At 42.6% G+C, this 23,003-nt stretch overlaps 1 protein-coding gene across 1 annotated transcript in view; it reads right to left on the bottom strand.

Moving 5' to 3' along the window:
* Positions 1 to 8,207: 8,207 nt before the first annotated feature.
* LOC311150198 (limb region 1 homolog-like protein) overlaps positions 8,208 to 23,003 on the bottom strand; it is a 31,739-nt gene continuing 16,943 nt past the window's right edge. Inside the window, exons 2-13 of the mRNA XM_084187541.1 lie at positions 22,553 to 22,637; positions 18,363 to 18,396; positions 16,226 to 16,365; positions 15,280 to 15,507; positions 15,052 to 15,120; positions 14,862 to 14,926; positions 14,618 to 14,690; positions 14,376 to 14,462; positions 13,854 to 14,008; positions 12,428 to 12,659; positions 11,661 to 11,822; positions 8,208 to 10,797 (exon numbers count right to left, since the gene is read on the bottom strand). Of these exons, the coding sequence (XP_084043667.1) occupies positions 10,712 to 10,797; positions 11,661 to 11,822; positions 12,428 to 12,659; positions 13,854 to 14,008; positions 14,376 to 14,462; positions 14,618 to 14,690; positions 14,862 to 14,926; positions 15,052 to 15,120; positions 15,280 to 15,507; positions 16,226 to 16,365; positions 18,363 to 18,396; positions 22,553 to 22,637 (1,416 nt within the window). The 3' untranslated portion in view covers positions 8,208 to 10,711. The remainder of the gene's footprint in view (positions 10,798 to 11,660; positions 11,823 to 12,427; positions 12,660 to 13,853; positions 14,009 to 14,375; positions 14,463 to 14,617; positions 14,691 to 14,861; positions 14,927 to 15,051; positions 15,121 to 15,279; positions 15,508 to 16,225; positions 16,366 to 18,362; positions 18,397 to 22,552; positions 22,638 to 23,003) is intronic.

The following is a 23,003-nucleotide window of genomic DNA, read 5'->3' as shown; positions in this document are numbered from 1 at the left end:
AGCAATTATTAGGAAATGGAAGACATACAAGACCACTGATAATCTCCCTCGATCTGGGGCTCCACGCAAGATCTCACCCCGTGGGGTCAAAATGATCACAAGAACGGTGAGCAAAAATCCCAGAACCACACGGGGGGACCTAGTGAATGACCTGCAGAGAGATGGGACCAAAGTAACAAAGCCTACCATCAGTAACACACTACTCCGCCAGGGACTCAAATCCTGCATTGCCAGACGTGTCCCCCTGCTTAAGCCAGTACATGTCCAGGCCCGTCTGAAGTTTGCTAGAGTGCATTTGGATGATCCAGAAGAGGATTGGGAGAATGTCATATTGTCAGATGAAACCAAAATATAACTTTTTGGTAAAAACTCAACTCATCGTGTTTGGAGGACAAAGAATGCTGAGTTGCATCCAAAGAACACCATACCTACTGTGAAGCATGGGGGTGGAAACTTCATGCTTTGGGGCTGTTTTTTTGCAAAGGGACCAGGACGACTGATCCGTGTAAAGGAAAGAATGAATGGGGCCATGTATCGTGAGATTTTGAGTGAAAACCTCCTTCCATCAGCAAGGGCATTGAATATGAAACGTGGCTGGGTCTTTTAGCATGACAATGATCCCAAACACACCTCCCGGGCAACGAAGGAGTGGCTTCGTAAGAAGCATTTCAAGGTCCTGGAGTGGCCTAGCCAGTCTCCAGATCTCAACCCCATAGAAAATCTTTGGAGGGAGTTGAAAGTCAGTGTTGCCCAGCGACAGCCCCAAAACATCACTGCTCTAGAGGAGATCTGCATGGAGGAATGGGCCAAAATACCAGCAACAGTGTGTGAAAACCTTGTGAAGACTTACAGAAAACGTTTGACCTGTGTCATTGCCAACAAGGGGTATATAACAAAGTATTGAGAAACTTTTGTTATTGACCAAATACTTATTTTCCACCATCATTTGCAAATAAATTCATAAAAAATCCTACAATGTGATTTTCTGGATTTTTTTTTCTCATTTTGTCTGTCATAGTTGACACGTACCTATGATGAAAATTACAGGCCTCTCTCATCTTTTTAAGTGGGAGAACTTGCACAATTGGTGGCTGACTAAATACTTTTTTTCCCACTGTATATACATACTAATTAGGGGAATGAGCACCAGGTGTGTGTGATAGACAAGACATGACAAGTGGAGTGATGAGAATGGGATCGGCAGTAGCTAGTACTCCGGTGACGACAAACGCCGAAGCCTGCCCGAACCAGGAGGGGGGGCAGCCTCGGCGGAAGTCATGACAGTTACAGCCTTATTCTAAAATTGATTAATACAAATATTTATTTCCCACATTTATTAAAAATTTAAAACAGAAATACCTTATTTACATAAGTATTCAGACCCTTTGCTATGACACTCGAAATTGAGCTCAGGTGCATCCTGTTTCCATTGATCATCCTTGAGATGTTTCTACAACTTGATTGGAGTCCACCTGTGGTAAATTCAATTGATTGGACATGATTTGGAAAGACACACACCTGTCTATATAAGGTCCCACAGTTGAGAGTGCATGTCAGAACAAAAACCAAGCCATGAGGTTGAAGGAATTGTCCATAGAGCTCCGAGACAGGATTGTGTCGAGGCACAGATCTGGGGAAGGGTACCAAAACATTTCTGCAGCATTGAAGGTCCCCAAGAACACAGTGGCCCCCATCATTCTTAAATGGAAGAAGTTTGGAACCATCAAGACTCTTCCTAGAGCTGGCCGCCTGGCCAAACTGAGCAATCGGGGGAGAAGGGCCAAGAACCCGATGGTCACTCTGACAGAGCTCCAGAGTTCCTCTGTGGAGATGGGAGAACCTTCAGGAAGGACAACCATATCCGCAGCACTCCACCAATCAGGCCTTTATGGTAGATTGGCCAGACGGAAACACTCTTCAGTAAAAGGCACATGACAGCCCGCTTGGAGTTTGCCAAAAGGCACCTAAAGGACTCTCAGACCATGTGAAACAAGATTCTCCGGTCTGATGAAACCAAGATTGAACTCTTTAGCCTGAATGCCAAGCGTCACGTCTGGAGGAAACCTGGCACCATCCCTACGGTGAAGCATGGTGGTGGCAGCATCATGCTGTGGGGATGTTTTTCAGCGGCAGGGACTGGGAGACTAGTCAGGATCGAGGGAAAGATGAACAGAGCAAAGTACAGAGAGATCCTTGATGAAAACCTGCTCCAGAGCGCTCAGGACCTCAGACTAGGGCAAAGGTTCACCTTCCAACAGGACAATGACCCTAAGCACACAGCCAAGACAACACAGGAGTGGCTTCGCAACATGTCTCTGAATGTCCTTGAGTGGCCCAGCCAGAGCCCGGACTTGAACCCGACCGAACATCTCTGGAGAGATCTGAAAATAGCTGTGCAACAACGCTCCCCATCCAACCTGACAGAGCTTGACAGGATCTGCAGCGAAGAATGGGAGAAATTCCCCAAAAACAGGTGTGCCAAGCTTGTAGCGTCATACCCAAGAAGTCGTGATGCTGTAATCGCTGCCAAATGTGCTTCAACAAAGTACTGAGTAAAGGGTCTGAATACTTATGTAAATGTGATATTTCCATTTTTTATTTTTAATACATTTGCTAGAATTTCTAAAATCTATTTTTTTCTTTGTCATTATGGGATATTGTGTGTAGATTGATGAGGGGAAAAAACAATTTCATCAATTTTAGAATAAGGCTGTAACGTAACAAAATGTGGAAAAAGTCAAGGGGTCTGAATACTTTCCGAATGCACTGTACACACGCACAGGTGTACGCACGCACGCACACCAAACACATACACTATACTTGCATACTTTGTTGGGACTTGATGCTACAGCAGACTGGACAATAGCGGGCCAGGGTGGAACTTCCCGGCCCAAACAAACAGGTCGGAGGTCATACATACTTCTGTAACCTTTTTATAATCAGTCATATAGATCTCTATCTATACCTCTGAGACTATACCAGATTCAGCTATCCTCCACAGCATACAGTAGGATTATATCCTATTCACCCTCCCACAGATGTATGACAACACTCTACAGTGCTTCATCATTTAGATCGCTGACATCAGGCAAGGTGTCCCCTGAATGAGTTGGTTGCTAACCACCTCTAGGGTTCTAAGTGTCATTCTAAAGGCTGGTTTCACAGACATACATTAAGCCTAGCATACTGAATGGTGAATCTCTAACTTCGTAGTCCAAGACTAGGCTGAATCTGTATCCGTGAGTATTTACTGTATATCCTGAGTATTTACTGTGTGTAATGTCAGTACACTTCTACTAAATGCCCATGGGTTTTAATGATTGTTTATGGACGTATAGATGGATCAGAGGCCTGCCAGTCTACCAGCCCACCAGTCCAGTGTGTGAAGCAAGTGTGCCGTGAGTGTGCTAGCAGGGTGGGGGTCCGCCTGCCGCCAGTCCAGCCGTGGCAAACGGACAGTGTGACCGCCGTTATCAGTTGATTAGCAAGAAAGTCTCGCCTTTTCCTGTGAGCAGCTCTGTGTGTTGCCAGCCAGCTAAAAGCGGGAAGAATAGAACCCTAATGCACTTTGGCACGCACTTCAAACAGCCGGCTGTCAGGAAAGCTAATCTGTGTCTTTTTTCCCCTTCATTCTTGTGTTTTGACAATAAAGATAGCCTATCTCATCCCGTTATATACGCTGCCTGTCTCCCCACTACTGCTTTGTCTCTGATATGGTCATATGGATGCTGAACTATCAGTCAAATGGTGTGTATTTAGTTACATTACTGGACTGAATGTGACACTTCTTTGATTGTAGAGCCACTAAACCAGGGATGGGCAACTTTGATGGGGGTGGGGGCCACAAAAAAATCTCAACTCATCATGAGGGGCCACAGTTGCTCGCGGGTCTGCGTACCCACATCAACCCCCCCACCCCACATAGCTAGCAATTTTAGTGGCCCCCCCTCTTGACCGCGGAGATACATTTGTTAGGTTTTAGAGTTAATTTTATACAATTCTACACATTTTGTCATGGGGTGGAGAGAAATGTTAGCAATTTTTTGATAGGATATCTGAGTGAGACTGACTAACAAAATTAATGGGGCCCCCCCGGCTGGTAATTCAACCATGATAAAACATTTTAGATTGCTAAGTTAGTTTAGCGGCCAGCTATCTAAACAATGTTAGCTGACATTGGCTAATTGACTATCAGTGACTGACATAAGAGAAACTGATGATGCACAACCACATTTCAAAATTGCACCTTGTGTATTCTAACTTGCAACAGTAAGTTGAGACCCCAACTGGGTTCCAAAAACAAAATATATTTTTTTATTTTGGGTTTGGGGGGGGGTGGAATTGATCCGAGGGCCTTCAAAAGGGTGGCGGCGCCTGCACTACAGTATTAAGGCTCTTTATTTTGCTGTTGGGAGGTGCTATTCTAACATCACACGTTGACTAAGTCATTTATTTGTTATTTAAGTAAGCTCTGGGTGGGTGGCACCACAAATAAGGGAATCAAAATGAAAGTTAACTTTTAGGACCAGCGTTGTAACCACCAACGTTTGACTCGTGAACCTTCATTACAAATAAAACCAACTGCCAGGGTCTAAACTAGTGAAAAACACAAAACATACAGATAGTACAACAATATTGAACTTCTCTCAGTGTTTCAGTAAACAGAAGATCGTATTCCAGATATAGAGCTAGACCTCATGGCATAGTTCTAGCTGTGTTTGTTTACATATAAGGTGAGGTTTAAGTTCAGGGGAATGGTCAATGGCAACATGTTCAGTGGAGCGCATAGTTCAGTGCATTACAAACACAAAGGCTAAATGTATGTACAGTCAGGTGCACAATTATTGGCACCCTTGATAAAGATCAGCAAAAAAAACAAATACTAGCTATATTGTATGCAACAAAAAAAATGTTATTATATTTTATACTAATACAATTGCTCAGAGAAATAGATTTTGTTTAACAAGTAATAAAATAAAAATCTAAAAGATAGGAGTAAAAAGTAATGGCACCCCTGTTTCCAATACTCTAGCACCCTCCCCTTGCAAGGATAACAACACTGAGCCTTTTTCTAAAATGTTTTATGAGATTGGAGAACACGTTGGGAGGGATCTTAGACCATTCTTACATTCAGAATATTTCCAGATGCTTGATATCCTTTGTCTGCTCTTATGCACTGCCCTCTTCAATTCAATCCACAGGTTTTCAATGATTTTCAGAGACTGAAATGACCATTGCAAAATGTTGATTTTGTGGTCAATTAACCATTGTGGATTTTGACTAGAGCTTGGGGTTATCGTCTTACGCACCATGTCCAAATCATCCGAAAGTATCTAAAGTTGATTGTGAAGCTCAACAAAGTCATTTCTAGATGTTTGTAACATGATGCGTGAAAAATGCAAATTATGATCCCATGACTTGAATGGGATTTGTGCCACAAATACTAAAACGTTAGCATGTGGAAACAGTGCCAGGGAAACTAAAGCAAAGCATGGATTGCTGTCAAACATTGTCCATAGACTGCTTACAGGGTAAGAAAACCAATATGTCATTTTGTAATTTGGGTGAACTATCTTTTTAAGGGCCCCAGGACCAGTGGAAATAAAATAGCCTCATAACATCAAAGATCAACCACAATATCTTACCGTAGGTATGAGGTACTTTTGCATATGCTTCTGTTTTTCGACTCCAAACCCACCACTGGTGTGTGTGGCCAAAGAGCTCTATTTTCATGTCATGTGGTTATTTGCTTCCACTGGTCCTGGGGCCCTTGTTAAGGTCAACAGCATCATGAACTTTGTCAAGTACCAAGACATTTTAGCCAAAAACCTGCTTGCCTCTGATAGGAGGCTGGCACTTGGCCGCAAGTGGATCTTCCAGCAAGACAATAACCCCAAGCACTAATCAAAATCCACAAAGAAGTGATTAATTGAAAACCTGTGGTTTGAATTGAAGAGGGCACTCTATAAGAGCAGACAAAATCATATCAAGGATCTGAAAATATTATGTATGAAGGAATGGTCTAAGATCCCTCCCAACATGTTCTCCAATCTCATAAAACATTTTTGAAAAAGGCTCAGTGTCATTATCCTCGCAAGAGGAGTGTGCTAGAGTATTGAAAACAGGGGTGCCAATAATTTTGACCCCCATCATTTTTAGATATTTTTATTACTTGTTAAACAAAATCTTTCTCTGAGCAATTGTATTAGTATAAAATATAATTTCCCTATTTGAGTATATAATTATTTAAGTGCCTTTGAATGAGGTATGGTAGTAGGTGCCAGGCGCCCCAGTTTGTGTCAAAAACTGCAAAGCTGCTGGGTTTTTCACACTCAAGTTTCCCATGGGTATCAAGAATGGTCCAGCACCCAAAAGGACATCCAGCCAACTTGACACAACTGTGGGAATCATTGGAGTCAACATGGGCCAGCATCCCTGTGCAATGCATTCGACACCACGTAGAGTCCATGCAACTCAATATTAGGAAGGTTTTCTTAATGTTTTGTATACTGTGTATATATACAGTGAGCTCCATAATTCATTGGACAGTGACCATTTTTTTGTTATTTTGGTTCTGTACTCTAGCACTTTGAGTTTGATGACAATGAGGGTGAAGTGCAGACTCAGCTTTAATTTGAGGGTATTTTCATACATATTGGATGAACCGTTTAGAAATTATAGAAGCTTTTGTACATGGTCCCCCCCATTTTCGGGCATCAAAAAACATTGGACAGTTTAACATAATGTAGAATAAAGTAATCATTGTTAGTATTTGGTCGCATATCCTTTGCATGCAATGACTGCTTGAAGTCTGCGATGCATCAACATCACCAGACGCTGGCTATCTTCCCTGGTGATGCTCTGCCAGGCCTGTACTGCAGCCATCTTCAGTTCCTGCTTGTTTCGGGGACTTATTGCCTTCAGTCTCCTCTTCAGCATGTAAAATGTATGTTCAATTTGGATTCAGATCCGGTGATTGACTCGGCCAGTCAAGGATTTTCCACTTTCTGGCCATCAAAAACCCCTTCGTTGCTCTAGCAGTATGTTTAGGGTCATTGTCTTGTTGCATGATGAAGTGCCGTCCAATGAGTTTGGAGGCATTTGGTTTTATCTGAGCAGATAAAATATTTCTGTAGACTTCAGAATTCATTGTTCTACTTCTGTCTGCAGTCACATCATCGATGAAGACAAGTGAGCCTGTTCCACTGGCAGCCATACATGGCCAGGGTTTTTTCAATGTTCCTGATTGATTGATTTTCATTTCTGAGCCTTATGACAGCCAGCTTCATTTGCATCGACACTGCTGTCTTCCTCATGTTGTCACACCCCAACAACAACCTCCAAAGGCAATAGCAAAGTCTAGAATCAATACTATTCATCAACAGCTCTCCTGCATTCACTAACGACACAAATGAATACACCTGCCTAACGACACACATCTGTGAAGCCAATTTAACAAATACTTGTAGTACCTTAAAATGGGGGGACCATGTACAAAAGGTGCTGTCATTTCTAAACGGTTCATCCGATATGTATGAAAATATCCTCAAATTAAAGCTGACAGTCTGCACTTCACCCTCATTGTATCCTTTCAAACTCAAAGTGCTAGAGTACAGAACCAAAATAACAAAAAAATGGTCACTGTCCAATGAATTATGGAGCTCACTGTATATATAGCAAACGTATGGAGAGGAAATGGTTCTCTAAGTTCCAGGATAGAGAATTGTTTATTCTGTTGGATTTTCCATTTCTAGACTAGCAATTATCAGAATGTTGTGCTATGTTGAATGTTTAATCTAGTCTATATAGTACTAAATTGTCCAGCGTTCATGGATAAATTGAAAGGCATTATCATTGAATGTGATAGGTTCTTTGCAGGAACACTCTTTAGAGATCACTGATCTCATTGCTTTCCTTCTCTGCCAGTTATGCCAAGTTACGACATTGTTGTAATACAAAATCCCACCTAACTATCAAATCCTCTCAATTCCCTATAACTAATAACCTTAACAAAGCAACTCAAACACCTTATTGTGATTAGCAGAGTTGCCATTACCTATGGCTATGCAACAATTTCACTAGTCCAGGTTGCACATTCACTAAATTAGTTAGGTTAAGTGTGTGTGTGTGTGTGTGTGTGGGGGGTGGGTCAATGAAATGTGAACAGGTGGATGCACTTGTTTCTCAGACACACACACACACACACACAAAATCAATGCTGTATTCATTAACTGCCATGTCTAGGCGGCATGTGGCTACATCCCACAGGGTAAACCAAGCCTTTGATATGTACAGTAAGTAGCATTCCGGGAACATTTAGACTTAAACTCCCTTTTAGCGGAGGAAAAGGCAACACAAAACAAAAGACAAATCAAATGGAACTCAATTAAAACATCCAACAAAAGAAAACAAGAAAAGCAAACAAAAATCAAGAAGGAGAAATTAATCAGACTGAGGAAAACCGGGATTTCTTTTTCTGCCTTCAAAGAGGAAATGAATAATATGCTAGGAAAACAGATGGAAGAAAGGGGAGTGGGTGGATGGAGGTGAACGAGAGAGAAAGCGAGAGAGCGTCGCCTCTCCTCTTGATTTGGCTTTTTTTTTTTTTTTTTATCTGGCGGTGGCATCCGAGTGGAGGAAACGTTGGTTATAGCGGCGTCAGTGACTGCCTCTGATGACAGACGGGCCAAAATACAACAGCTTTCTTCTGGGCCTGATTAAAGCAAGGCAACAAAGGGTGGAGGGACAGACACGCACACACAGGACACTCAGGGGACCGACACGTATACTCACAGGACACTCAGGGGACCGACACGTATACTCACAGGACACTCAGAAGACAGACACACTCGCACAGGATGGACAGACACAAACTGGGACGGGCTGGACAATGAGACCTGATGATTGAAAGATATAACTGCACTGTAAACAGTCTTATTACTCATACATATCAGACAAGACAGTTTATGTATAGAAACATGTAATACATTTGTCATTTTTCTCCACGGCTCATAAAAAAAACCCCATACATTTTACAAAATCTAAACGTTTTCGAGCACTAAAGTAAACCATAAAAACATGTTTGCTCCCCTGACAATATATTCCAAGACATGTTAAGTGACATGACATGAAATGAGTAAACTATGCGTAATGACTGACCAAAGAGAACAGAACCATTGCCCTAAGGATAGAAGGTTCTCTGACCGAATCAGGGCAATTTTCAGCAGGCTGCCGGTGAGTTTGTGAGACCCTGCCCCCTGCTGGCGACAGAACTGGACAGAACTAACTGTCTAACAGCTAATAATAACAATTAAAACAATTTGACATACATGCTGATACAGCAAAGGAGAACCATGACACAGGATCACTATAAACAAGATCTAAAAATAAAAACAACGCTACAGAGATCATTCATTTATATTATTCTAATATAAAAGTTACCAGGAAAAACATGTCATTGGAACTGGCAGTGGTGAGTAAACAGTATTGCACTTTGTTAATATAAACTAACATAACATTTAAACAATTCACAGTATGATTGGTCCAAGGCAGGACACACACAACACTAGTGAGTGTCACTTTGCATTTAGGAAGCTCCTCTTTAGGGGGGGTAATTCCACGTTAAGAGTTTAAAACAAGTCCTGGTTGTGTTCATTAGGCACCAAATGGAACAACTGAAACGCTCATTTTCAGTTGTAAAATGTTTTAAATGTAACCTAATGAACACAACCCTGTCCTGTCCCCTTCTCTTCCTCCACTATGTGAAGGTCAAGGCATGTAGAATACCCAGGTTTAAAAACATCCTCCTCTCATTAACGGACACAACACCATTACAGACAGACAAGGCGTCTTAAAAAGACATGGAAGTGGGATTCACAGGAGTGAGGCCCAAAAATAGTAGTCTTACATGAGAGAGAGGAAGGCGTGGGGAGAGGGGAGGCAGCAGAGAGAGGACTCAACCGCTCAACCCCAGATCAGGAAAAGGAAATGTCAGTTGCAACGTAATGTTCCAAAATAGCTTTGCTGACTTTTACACGTGCGTGTCCAAAGAGCAAAGTAAGTCGGTCCCACCTCCACCTCTCGAACCCATTGTGAGTTTCTCATAAGGCATTAGGACATCCAGGATGTGCTGTATGATGTCACAAGGTCAACAAGAACCCGGTCATGGCTAGAAGGGATCGAGCTTTTGTCAAATTAACGTCAAAAGCACATTATTTTGCATTTTAACTAACCCCAACCCTTCTCCTAACCTTAACCGAATTCTCCTAACCTGCTACGAAAACTCAAATCTGACAAAAGTTGGATCCGTCTAGCCATGTCCCAAGAACCTGGATACAGATTAGATCCCTTTTTCAGTTCCAGAACCTTTTTCAGTTCTAGAATCTTTTAGCGGTTCCAGAATAGATTGTTTTTGGCTCAGATTACTGCAAAGTGATTTCAATATAACCCCAGTACTGTAGTCAAAAAGCGAGACAGTTTAAGTTGGTTCCCCAGGTCAACTTGTATTGGTCAGTGAGCAGAGTTCTAGTGCATTATTGTCCAAACTGTACTTCTAATCCTCCACTCCGGTCTCTTCATTCTGGTGATCCAGACACAGATTGACTGGAGGACTGAAGACAAGGTGCCTTTGGTCCAATGGGAATGCTATCCAGGAGGCTCAGGTCCCGGTCAGGATTAAAGATGACGGTTGATTGGGTCAAGGGAATGTCAGTCACTGGATCTTTGACAGGCCATTTGCCAGGAGGAGCTTGAAGGGGATGGTTGTGCGGGACACTGTCAGAGGAAGTTTGTGGAGACCTGTAGAGACATAAAACACATACAACACTTACAATTAACACCAACAATGGAACAAAATGGCATGATTACCTCCAACACAGAGTGAGAAAAATAAAGATTAAAAAGGCAAGATTGGGAGCAAAGAAAGTCCATCAACCACAGAACAGAACAAAAGCTGTTGGGGAGGTAGCGGGAAAGGAGCAGGAGAGGAGAGATGCTATCTATGCCGTGAGGAAGGGGTGTGTGTGTGTGTGTGTGTCCACAGCTCTACGCTCCGAACTGTTGTTTGTGTTGGGCGGAGGGGCAGAGGGTGTGTGTGTGTGTGTGTGTGTGTGTGGGGCACAGGAGGGCGCCCAGCGGCCAGGCCCACAGGCCCCTAGGGGACTCCTACTCCCCTCCTGTCCTCTTTCACTTTCCTGATAGAATTGTATAGGCCTTTCTATCTGAGGAAAGGAGACCAGCCCATTGGGAAACATGGCCAGGCCCAGAGCTGGGAAGGGAACACCTTGCTAGCTAGCTCACAGTACAGTCACTCTGAAAACACACCGACTATTGGCAGCTAGCACAACCCTTCTACTGCATAATGAAAGTAACACAATATGACTATCAAATACCTAAGTAAGCAAGATACATATCCAAAAACTGATTGGGGGAGTCGACTACAGCCAAGATAGGTGGACAAATCATGTACAGTTGTTTTTCATTTTAATCCCTTTAAATTGAAGATGTGAAGTTATACAAAAGCATTATTATTCTCAAATCTAAACATAAAAGGCCAACATATAGAAAGGCAGGTAACAGGTTCATAGACAGACATATATTCCTGTAAAGCCCTGATGTAAAAAGGGGCTTTATAAATACATTTGATTGATTGCTTTACGTACCGAAGGCGCGTATGAGTTCTCTCTGCACGGCCCAGGTGAGAGTGTTGATCAGGCAGGCAGAGGTTAGGCCAGCAAACAGAATGTTGTACAGGAACACTATGTGGAAGTTCCCCAGCCAGTTATACCTCCCAAAGTCTCCAAGCAAGTCAAACCGTGTGATCCCTGAAGAACAGATAAGAGAAAGAATGTGATTAGTTTGACACTGAGATTTGACTGTCTATAAACTGCTTAACTGCTCAGCATATCTTCATTCCCCCCCCCCCCCATGTAGCAATAAAGCTCAGATCCTCTGACTTGACAATACAGCCATATTACTTTCACTAATCCATCTGATTCAGATCTCAAGAGAGGAAGGAAAGAAGGGTGCATTTCTGAAGTACAGTACTTGACCATGGCCAAGGTCAAACAGTGTTCATAGTGATTGACTGCATACACATGCCCTCTTGTGTTCAGAAATGATACTACAACAGAAGCTCTGTCTAATAACAGTCGGCAGTCACCTTGTCCTAGAGAGATTTACATGATTATCAAAACGTCAAGCCACTGTAAGCCTACACGAAACACAGCCCTTATTTTAAGTGTTTCTAAAATCCCCTATGGAAAAAGAAATGGTGGGGAAATGACTGCAACCGTTTCCCTGTTTGACTGCTATGTTTTATGGGTTATATGACACCTCCACTATGGGGCTCTTCGCATCTCTTTTTGTTCAACTATATGATATGACAAGAACATAGAAACTCAACCTGGGGAACGGGGAGTGCTCTTACCCAGAGTGCGAGAGAAGACGGGCAGTGCGGAGCTGAGGACCAGAAGAGACACGCAGTTCCCAATGATCTGCGTGAGGTTCGTGTCCTGAGAGCGGGGCAGCAGGGAGGTGAAGAGAGGAGAGCTGTAGAAGCCCACAACAGACGACACCATCAGGTAGAGGATAAGGAACACCTGCACTGCTGCTCCCAGAGAACCAAACATGGAGAAGGAGGCCGTCCCCAGGCGAGGGTCCTACACGCAGAGGAAACATACGGTCATTGCAAATCTGTTCTCCTCTATAAAAATGTTCCTACCCTCCCTCCTCCACATGTTTATGTCCTTGGAATTGTTTAGTCTTGAAAATCTATATAAAATGTATGGTCCTCAGTCACTCCATATAGGACAGAACAGGCTATTCAGGAGCAAACTTACAGAGGCAATGTCAATGTGCATCGTTAGAATTCAACATATCAATACTGAGCAGATGGGAGTAAACTCATACTGTATAGGGTGTCCAATCAAAAACATATTTTGACCAATTGGCAAAATAATATGTTAATTGTGTAGATAATCCTCTAAGATAATCAATGGTCCAAATCTCATGTCTCGATCATAATCCGTTCAAAGGTTATTGGAGTTTTTTCCCTTGTAGGAAGGTCTAAATTAAGCAAGAGAAAAAAAGAAAGAAAAAAGTGGTAAAAAAACAACTAATCCAGGAAAATGGCATAGCGTCAGCTAGGCTGGATGCTGTGCGAGAATTAAGGCTACCTGACAGGCTCACCGTTGAACTCGTCATCTTTCTTCTCAAATCCGGTGGGACATAAAACAATATAGAGGAAAGATAGATATCTATTCTGCGACATGACATGTAGTATTCTTCATATTTTAGTATACGCTGTTCATATTAATGCGAAGTTCCTGTTCTTTTTTCGAAGACTTCTCACAAAAACAAGCATATCTCTGAAATGTTGACGGAGCACTGAGTGTACCGCACATTTTTTATTTTCAAAGCCTTTATTCAGCTCGTGTCATGCTAATTTAACTATTTGCGGCCAACTGTGAAAGACGCCGACCACAATTTAAAATCCTCAAAGGTTTTGGCGAGAAGGCTGCACAGCTCTGTTAACAGAGCTCGGTGCTTATTATCGGATGTACTAAATTAGAAAATCCGACTTTTTTATATATATAATGTTAATGTATTGCTAAAGAAAGACCCCACTGAACATGATCATATTTATCTTGGTAAAATGTATTTTAAAAACACAATGAAGGGGAAATGTTATCACCAAAGCGTGTTTTCACCCACGTTGGGCAGAGTGGGTAAACACCCTACATGCTATAAGATCAACAGCAGGCTGTCTAGAACAGATGCTATAAAAGCGAATAGTCCATACAAAGCCCCTTCCAGCTCACGCAGTCCCTTATTCCCCTTAGTAGAGTCCTCACCCCCATTTCACTAGGCATGGCCGTCTCGTCGAAGAGGAGCTCCAGAACATGGAAACACACCACCAACACACACACCACCGTTAGAGCTAGGAGCAGGAGCATGGCCAGAGGGTAGAACAGGTTCCGCTGCCATGGTGACGCTCTCCTACGCATCTCTGGGGTAGGGAAAGAGAGAGCGAGATGAGGAGGAGGACCACAATGCTGTCCATCTCATTTACATTTGACATTTTTAGTCATTTAGCAGACGCTCTTATCCAGAGCGACTTACAGTTAGTGAGTGCATACATTTTCATACTGGCCCCCCAATGGAAACGAACCCACAACCCTGGCGTTGCAAGCACCATGCTCTACCAACTGAGCTACAGGGGACTGTAGCAGTCAAGCTATTCCTGGAATGTTTTCTAATGCCTGAAAGAAGGCCTTTTATAATCTTCCAATGAATGATCTAACCCTAGTAAGTCAGTTAATACCTAGAGAATGTAATAAAACACCGTATTATTATAGACATCTCGATGGTCTTACCGAGGGCCATTCGTTCGGCCTGGACACTGAGGAACTGCGTCCTCAAAGGCTCCACGTTCACACTGATCCAGCATGCCGTGCTACCCCCTACAAGGAACAGAGCAAGGTCAACACAAACACCACCTCTAGGATGATTCATGGATGTGTGGTACAGTCAGTGTAAGCGTCAGAATGAAATAGAAATACATTAAATTGTTCTATGTTGATAGACTATTCTAGCCCACTGTCGCTGGCCCACTCACTGTTGAGTGTCCTGGAGAGTGAAGCCTCCTCGAACGCAGCACAGTTCATAACCACCTCCACATTCTCCAACAGCTGAGGAAACACAGGGGGTGGCTGTCATTGAGTCATTGGTGTTATGTTATTGTCAATGTTATAACAATGCTACGTTATTGTCAATGATTGTCAATGATATAACAATGTTATTGTTATAGTGTTGGGTTATTGTCTGTATATGGGAGAAAAAGTTGGTGGATTGTCATTCACCCGTGGTTTGACCAGTAGGCTCCCGGTGACACTGAACATGCGAGAAAGCCCGAAGGGAGTGCACACTGCAAAGAGACGGGAAGAGGTGTCAGGCAGGATTCATACACATTAATATCTGGCCATGACCAACCCATCACAAGTTAAGCAGCCAGTGAGGCAGATGGACGAGACATAGTAGAGGTGTACTCACGTAGGAGCAGCAGCACTCCACACATAGAGATGGCAGAGTAGAGGTAAGGAAGGTAGTACTCCCACATGTCTGAGATGGGAGAGACAACAGGTCATAAGAAAAGGACTTTGATACCTGGTTCTCAAAAAATAAAGGACACCAATTCAATTCTTCAAAATACTTAGCCATTGCCTTTGCGAACAGTTGCAAAATGGCTTGAATGAATAGCAAAGTCAAAGATCAACTCACCGTAGAGGCTCTCCCTGGCGGTGTGGTTGTTAAGCAGGGCCACAAACACCCACACCATGCCCAGCACCAGCAGAGTTAGCAGCAGCAGCACCACCGCCGTCTCATACACCCGCGCCATCACCCCCTTCTTACAGCCCACAAAGCCCTCCGACTCGGTGAAGAAGTAGGCGAAGGGCATGAGGAAGACCAGGGACAGGTTGGAGAACAGGAACACTAGGTTCCATAAGCCTGGTGAAGAGAAAGAAGAGAGAAAGATAGTCAAAACATTTCATTACAAAGTTAGGTAATATCATAAAATGGATATATATCTATCAACAGACAACCACCACAGTGAGGTGCAGCCTTGCCGTGAAGCGCAAAACTTTTTGGGGGGCATACAGTACACTAACATCTGTAGAGCTTTCTGGAAATAAGCTAGAGGGACTAGAGTTGACAGTGCTCCCTATGAATGTTCCGTGAGATTTAATATTTGGGGCCCACTTCCCTTTGACTGCTAGTTTGTGGAGCTCATGTTTAATTTCTGTGAAAGAGCTCTAAGACTCACCACAACATGGAATATTATTACATAACAGGCAACTGTGCTAGATTCACAAAACCATAATTATGAGTCATTCATTTTGTTTTGGAGCTCATTGACTATCAATACTTGACATTCAAATGCAGTTTTAAAACAGAATGGTGTTCATGTTTGGGGCTATGGGAGGTCTGACTGAGTGAATTAACTACTATGGATTGTGGTCCTCTGTAGCTCAGCTGGTAGAGCACGGCGCTTGTAACGCCAAGGTAGTGGGTTCGATCCCCGGGACCACCCATATACAAAAAAATAATAATGTATGCACACATGACTGTAAGTCGCTTTGGATAAAAGCGTCTGCTAAATGGCATATTATTATTAAAAACGTGGAGCAGTATTGGGTGTTGTTTTGGTGTAAACATGGCTCAGTACCGTGAATGAGCGATCCGTTGAGCCACTGCATGTAGTAGCTGTGAGGGAAGATGAGCAGCACCTCGTTGGACAGGATGGAGATGGGAAGCAGCAGCACAGCACACACTGCCACAGAGAGGGTGAACGTACACAGCCATAGCCTAGAGAGGAAGAGAGAAAAGTGAGTGAGACATTTGTGTGCTGTAACGAGGGTGTCTGTCGTATTGATTAAATGTACGTTGTATTTTTATGTCATTTGGACAATACAGTATTGTATCGTATATATATATATATATACACACACACACACACACACACACACAGTGGGGAGAACAAGTATTTGATACACTGCCGATTTTGCAGGTTTTCCTACTTACAAAGCATGTAGAGGTCTGTAATGTTTATCATAGGTACACTTCAACTGTGTGAAACGGAATCTAAAACAAAAATCCAGAAAATCACATTGTATGATTTTTAAGTAATTAATTTGCATTTTATTGCATGACATAAGTATTTGATCACCTACCAACCAGTAAGAATTCCAGCTCTCACAGACCTGTTAGTTTTTCTTTAAGAAGCCCTGCTGTTCTCCACTCATTACCTGTATTAACTGCACCTGTTTGAACTCGTTACCTGTATAAAAGACACCTGTCCACACACTCAATCAAACAGACTCCAACCTCTCCACAATGGCCAAGACCAGAGAGCTGTGTAAGGACATCAGGGATAAAATTGTAGACCTGCACAAGGCTGGGATGGGCTACAGGACAATAGGCAAGCAGCTTGGTGAGAAGGCAAGAACAGTTGGCGCAATTATTAGAAAATGGAAGAAGTTCAAGATGACGGTCAATCACCCTCGGTCTGGGGCTCCATGCAAGATCTCACCTCGTGGGGCATCAATGATCATGAGGAAGGTGAGGGATCAGCCCAGAACTACACGGCAGGACCTGGTCAATGACCTGAAGAGAGCTGGGACCACAGTCTCAAAGAAAACCATTAAAATCCTGCAGCGCACGCAAGGTCCCCCTGCTCAAGCCAGCGCCTGTCCAGGCCCGTCTGAAGTTTGCCAATGACCATCTGGATTATCCAGAGGAGGAATGGGAGAAGGTCATGTGGTCTGATGAGACAAAAATAGAGCTTTTTGGTCTAAACTCCACTCGCCGTGTTTGGAGGAAGAAGGATGAGTACAACCCCAAGAACACCATCCCAACCGTGAAGCATGGAGGTGGAAACATCATTCTTTGGGGATGCTTTTCTGCAAAAGGGGACAGGACGACTGCACCGTATTGAGGGGAGGATGGATGGGGCCATGTATCGCGAGATCTTGTCCAACAACCTCCTTCCCTCAGTAAGAGCATTGAAGATGGGTCGTGGCTGGGTCTTCCAGCATGACAATGACCCGAAACACACAGCCAGGGCAACTAAGGAGTGGCTCCGTAAGAAGCATCTCAAGGTCCTGGAGTGGCCTAGCCAGTCTCCAGACCTGAACCCAATAGAAAATCTTTGGAGGGAGCTGAAAGTCGGTATTGCCCAGCGACAGCCCCAAAACCTGAAGGATCTGGAGAAGGTCTGTATGGAGGAGTGGGCCAAAATCCCTGCTGCAGTGTGTGCAAACCTGGTCAAGACCTACAGGAAACGTATGATCTCTGTAATTGCAAACAAAGGTTTCTGTACCAAATATTAAGTTCTGCTTTTCTGATGTATCAAATACTTATGTCATGCAATAAAATGCAAATTCATTACTTAAAAATCATACAATGTGATTTTCTGGATTTTTGTTTTAGATTCCGTCTCTCACAGTTGAAGTGTACCTATGATAAAAAATTACAGACCTCTACATGCTTTGTAAGTAGGAAAACCTGCAAAATCGGCAGTGTATCAAATACTTGTTCTCCCCACTGTATATATGAGTGTGTGTGTGTTTTGGATGCTAGTTGCTCTGGGTGGGGAGGGAGGAAGGGAATATCAGCGAAAGGACAAAGGGCAAGGAGGACAGTTACACAGGCCAAGTGGCCAGGCTGTGTCATCTCGTTATGCCACATCGACTCAGATACTAGCTCAAATACTCTGCCCACACACAGACACTCTAATCACAGACTGAGTGAGTCAACGTGCAGACTGCTGCTAGGTCAGTTAATCATTACGGCTCTTTACTTACGCAATTTTGTTGGCGGTTGCATCTTCAATGTCATCTGGAAAATGGTGGAAAACATACAAGTGAGTGCTTCACAGCTATACCAACAGGCAAGTGAGGCAAGCTAGTAATGACTAAAGGAATGTGAGCATCTTGACAACTGAGGGGAAACCTTGACAACAGAAGCCTCCAACCCCTTTACCCAGACAGATAAGAGTTGAAATGGTGTCGGGGCAATGGATGTTACCTAGAGTGTTTGGAGGAGGGATATACTTAGAAAAACAGTGCGAGATATTGGTGAGAAACTAAGGTAGCACCGATCGACACGGACAGGGGGGAAAATAAGTAGTTGGCCTCAAAAATAGAGATATGCAGAATACACCATGTTCAAGACACAAAGAACAAGATTCTGTATAGGTCAGTAGGAGGAACTGAAGCGTGTGGAAAAAGAAGTGAAAAAACATGCACGGAGCAAGAGAAACCAGTTCGCAGCATCCCAATCGATTCACAGAACACATCTTCAACACTACACCATTCAAATTAAACTGCGAGGCACAAATGTTCTGCTGGTGGTGTTGACTGACTGCTGAGAACATTCATTGGAAACAACACTGTACTCCTAATGCAGAGCAGGTTAAGCCGACTCTTTCCAAAACCCAATAAATACACTGGCTGGCTAGGCTCAGTGGACTGGCCCACCTCCAAACAGCCAAACTTCTAAAGAGCCAGTGCGATACAGCTACAGGCCAGGCTTGTTATGTTGGAGCGGATGTGCTTCAGCGGTTTTCAATAACCAGCCTTTACTGGAATGATTACATAAGGTACATAACCAATTGCATTTGCACAGCCACACTTCAACACAAGGCTTTCAATTCAAGTGAATAGGATTAGGGCTGTGGCGGTCACAAAATTGTCAGCTGGTGATTGTCAAGCAAATAACTGTCGGTCTCACGGTAATTGACCGTTAATTAACAAACACATTTAGCATCTCCTGGCTTCCACACATAGCCTAGAAGCCACTGATGCAGATCTTTGGAACATCTACATTTAAAAAAGTCTAATAAATCCATGTAATATAGCCTACACCTTCACAATAAATCCATTATTTATTTAAGACCGGTCTAAAGAAACATGAAGAAAATGTAGTCTATTTCAGAAGAACAGAATCGCATACTCTGAGTTGTCCTTATGTTAGGTCCTGATCTGGCTATGACAAATGGCTGTGGGCTACACTAGTTTATTTAGCAGACAAGATTTGCTTAGAATTCCGTGGCATTATTTTATAGTATGAAGAATACAATTGAACAAAGCTGAATAAAATAGAAAGGATATTTTCTCCAAACGATTTGAGGGAGTGCGCACATGCGACTATTCTGTGTTGAGTGGTTAACAAAGAACTAGGTATTCCTATATGCTTAATTTAGAGTTATTCATGCATCTTTAGTTGTTCTACAAACATTGGGCTATATGTTTTGATTTTTATTACATTGTAATGCTGCATGATGCGACTAATGATGATTTGAAAAAAGTTGCATGAAAAGCATGAGCTCTGCTTTGTTGATTTTTTTGCGCAGACTGCACACTTCATCAGTCTCTCATTCACAATTTGACAAGCACTTGCTAATGCCTCCCGGCGGCATCCCCTTTGTGTAGCCGTAATGCACCCTAAAAAAATCCATGCCTTTTGCGGCCAGTGGCCGTTGTGCCCTTGGCCCAGAGTGCTGCGTTGTGCCCTTCTCCGAAGCACCTCTCACTCACATGGCTCACGTGATCGGGTCTTTCTCACAGGCTACAAATGAAGACAGACACGTTGGGGGACGCAACTGCGCGCGTTCTTATCGAATTCCGAGGTGCATATTGAATATATTGGAAGAAATGTCCACATTTACTTTTCGTCAGCCAACAAGATGAGTAGGCCTAACAAACAGCAAAAGCACTAGCCTATCTCAATCTACTATCCCCCATAGTACAAAAGTTGACCTATTCTATTCTGTGCGATAAATAAATACTCCAAAACATAGTCTGAGACAGTTGTGGTATGCGATAGATCCCAAATTAATACAACCACTAGCATAAAAAAAACGTTTTTACGCAATGAAGCTGACTCAACATATCAGAACGTTTAGCTTAAAATGTTGATAAACTATTAGGCTATTTCTTCACATTATAAGCCCAGCAACGCGCACACAGCAGTAGGCTTTATGCGCAAATGTTCTATTAGCGGGAAAACACCATTATAAAAAGTGACTACAAATGCGATTACGCATGTAATGCTTTTATTATAAAAGGTGCATTTTTATGGTGGAAATGATCTTCCCCAAACTTGAAACTCATGCGCTGCTTCTGTATGCCAGTTAGGCTCTACACCACTTGTAAAGTGGATTAAATGTGCTTAATTTTAAGAAGTTATTTGGCCACTTTAGTTGTGATCCAAACCTTATCAAAACATATAGGCCTATGTGTTCTTGAAATTTTCCGGATTGACTGACCTTCATGTGTTAAAGTAATGATGGACTGTGGTTCTCTTTGCTTATTTGAGCTGTTCTTGACATAATATGGACTTTGGATTTTACCAAATATGGCTATCTTCTGTATACCACCCCTACCTTGTCACAACACAACTGATTGGCTCAAACGCATTAAGGAAAGAAATAGCACAAATTTACTTTTAACAAGGCACACCTGTTAATTGAAATGCATTTCAGGTGACTACCTCATAAAGCTGGTTGAGAGAATGCCAAGAGTGTGCAAAGCTGTCATCAAGGCAAAGGGTGGCTACTTCGAAGAATCTCAAATATAAAATATATTTTGATTTGTTTAACACTTTTTTGGTTACTACATGATTCCATGTGTTATTTCATCGTTTTGATGTCTTCACTATTATTCTACAATGTAGAAAATAGTAAAAATAAAGAAAAACCCTGGAATGAGTAGGAGTGTCCAAACTTTTGACTGGTACTATATATATTGATTTAGAATGAACCATTATCATGCACCGTCTCAAAATAGGGGCAGGGGAAAAAAATACATGTCATCTATACACTTAAAATAACGAATGGAGGACGCTTTTCCCGCGGTTCATTTTCATGCCAGCCAGGTAGGCTATACTCCTGTTGTAAAGATAAGCAATGTGCTTAATATTAGGAAAGTTGAGAAATAAATTGTAGGCCTATAGAAAGCTGATGGGATCCTGCTCTTTTTAATAGAGACCATCACTCTGTTTACTCACGCAATTGCATACCCTATAGAAATGTTGCGCAACATGAGCTCATGGGCTGTCATGAAGTGTTTGATTACATTTTCAATTACATTTGCATTGATGTCAGAGTGATTAGAGGGACAATAGAGTGTTGAGTACCAGGCAGTTAGCAAGTTTGGTAGAATACTAATGACCATCAGCAGCATCAGAGCTTGGAGAAGCCTAATTACCGTGACTAAACGGTTACGTTGAATTTGACTGCCTTCATGACTCGTGACCGCCGGGGTGGCGGTAATACGGTCACCGCAACAGCCCTAAATAGGATATAAGGTGTTGGATGTCGTCACTGATTTGGTTCACTTGAGAGCCGCACATACTGTACATTTAACTTTAGTGGCAGGAAGCACAGTACTGTAAATCCTCAAATTGACAGCAACTTGAAAAACTCCTTTGTTTTGCATTTGTTATAGCATAGGGCAGGCGATGGGCTATACCAGGAGTTCCAAACTTTTTCACTCAGGCCCCCCTTCCAGCACTGGGGAACATCTTGCCCCCCCACACGTTTATTTCTATGGCACAAGCACTGTTCATGACAAACTGTTCACACCCATCTTGTAGGCAGAGAGAAAATGTTGCAGGTGTAAAGCTTATTTTCTGCAATTCTACACATTTTGTCATGGGGTGCAGAATTCTTTTTGTAGTGTTAAAGCTAATTTGTTTGCAATTCTATAAACATGTCTAATGTGAAATTTGAGTGACAAACATTACTACAAAATCTAGGGGCTAAAAAACATTAGCTGACATGGCTAATTTATCTAGACATTTCTCACAAGTTATAAATAGCTCTCCAAAGTATGCAATGACAAGAGGAAAACTGATGATGCACTATCCAATTTCGAAATAGCACCTTATGCATTCTACTATTGCAACTTTCAAGAGTAAGTTGAAAGCCGGACTGAGTTCCTTTTTTTTTGGGGGGGGGGGGGGGGGACTAGGCAAACATATCCATACTCACCCGTGACATAGTCCGCATTCTTCTTGAAGTGAGTGAGGATGAGGTAGGACAGAATGTAGAGGCAGGTGAAGAGGAGGACACAGATCTGCAGAGAGGAAACAAAAACAAACATTGGTACCGTTTTTCTATTTGCAGGATGTGCTTTGACTTGACAGTCCTGACAGTTGCTTCATTAGCTTTTTAGGGAAATGTGCAGCTTAGTTCACTTTTATCCAAATATAAGTAGAAGCAGAATATACATATTGAACCAGCATAATACCAACCCAAGTCTAGCAGCCCTTCTAAAAAGAGTCAAAGGAAACACATAGTAAGTTAGAACTGCACGATATGGGCAAATATGCCTATTTATTTTGTGTTAAAAGAAAAGGATCAAATTTGGTTTATATTCAAACTTCAGGTGGCTAGGCTACCTAGACCTTAGCAATCAAATTATTGACTGGAATTAATCAAT

This window comes from Coregonus lavaretus (assembly GCF_964263955.1).
Source record: "Coregonus lavaretus genome assembly, chromosome: 22".
Lineage (NCBI taxonomy): Eukaryota > Metazoa > Chordata > Actinopteri > Salmoniformes > Salmonidae > Coregonus > Coregonus lavaretus.
Note: the sequence above shows the minus strand (reverse complement) of the source record. Positions and strands in the feature narration are given on the sequence as shown.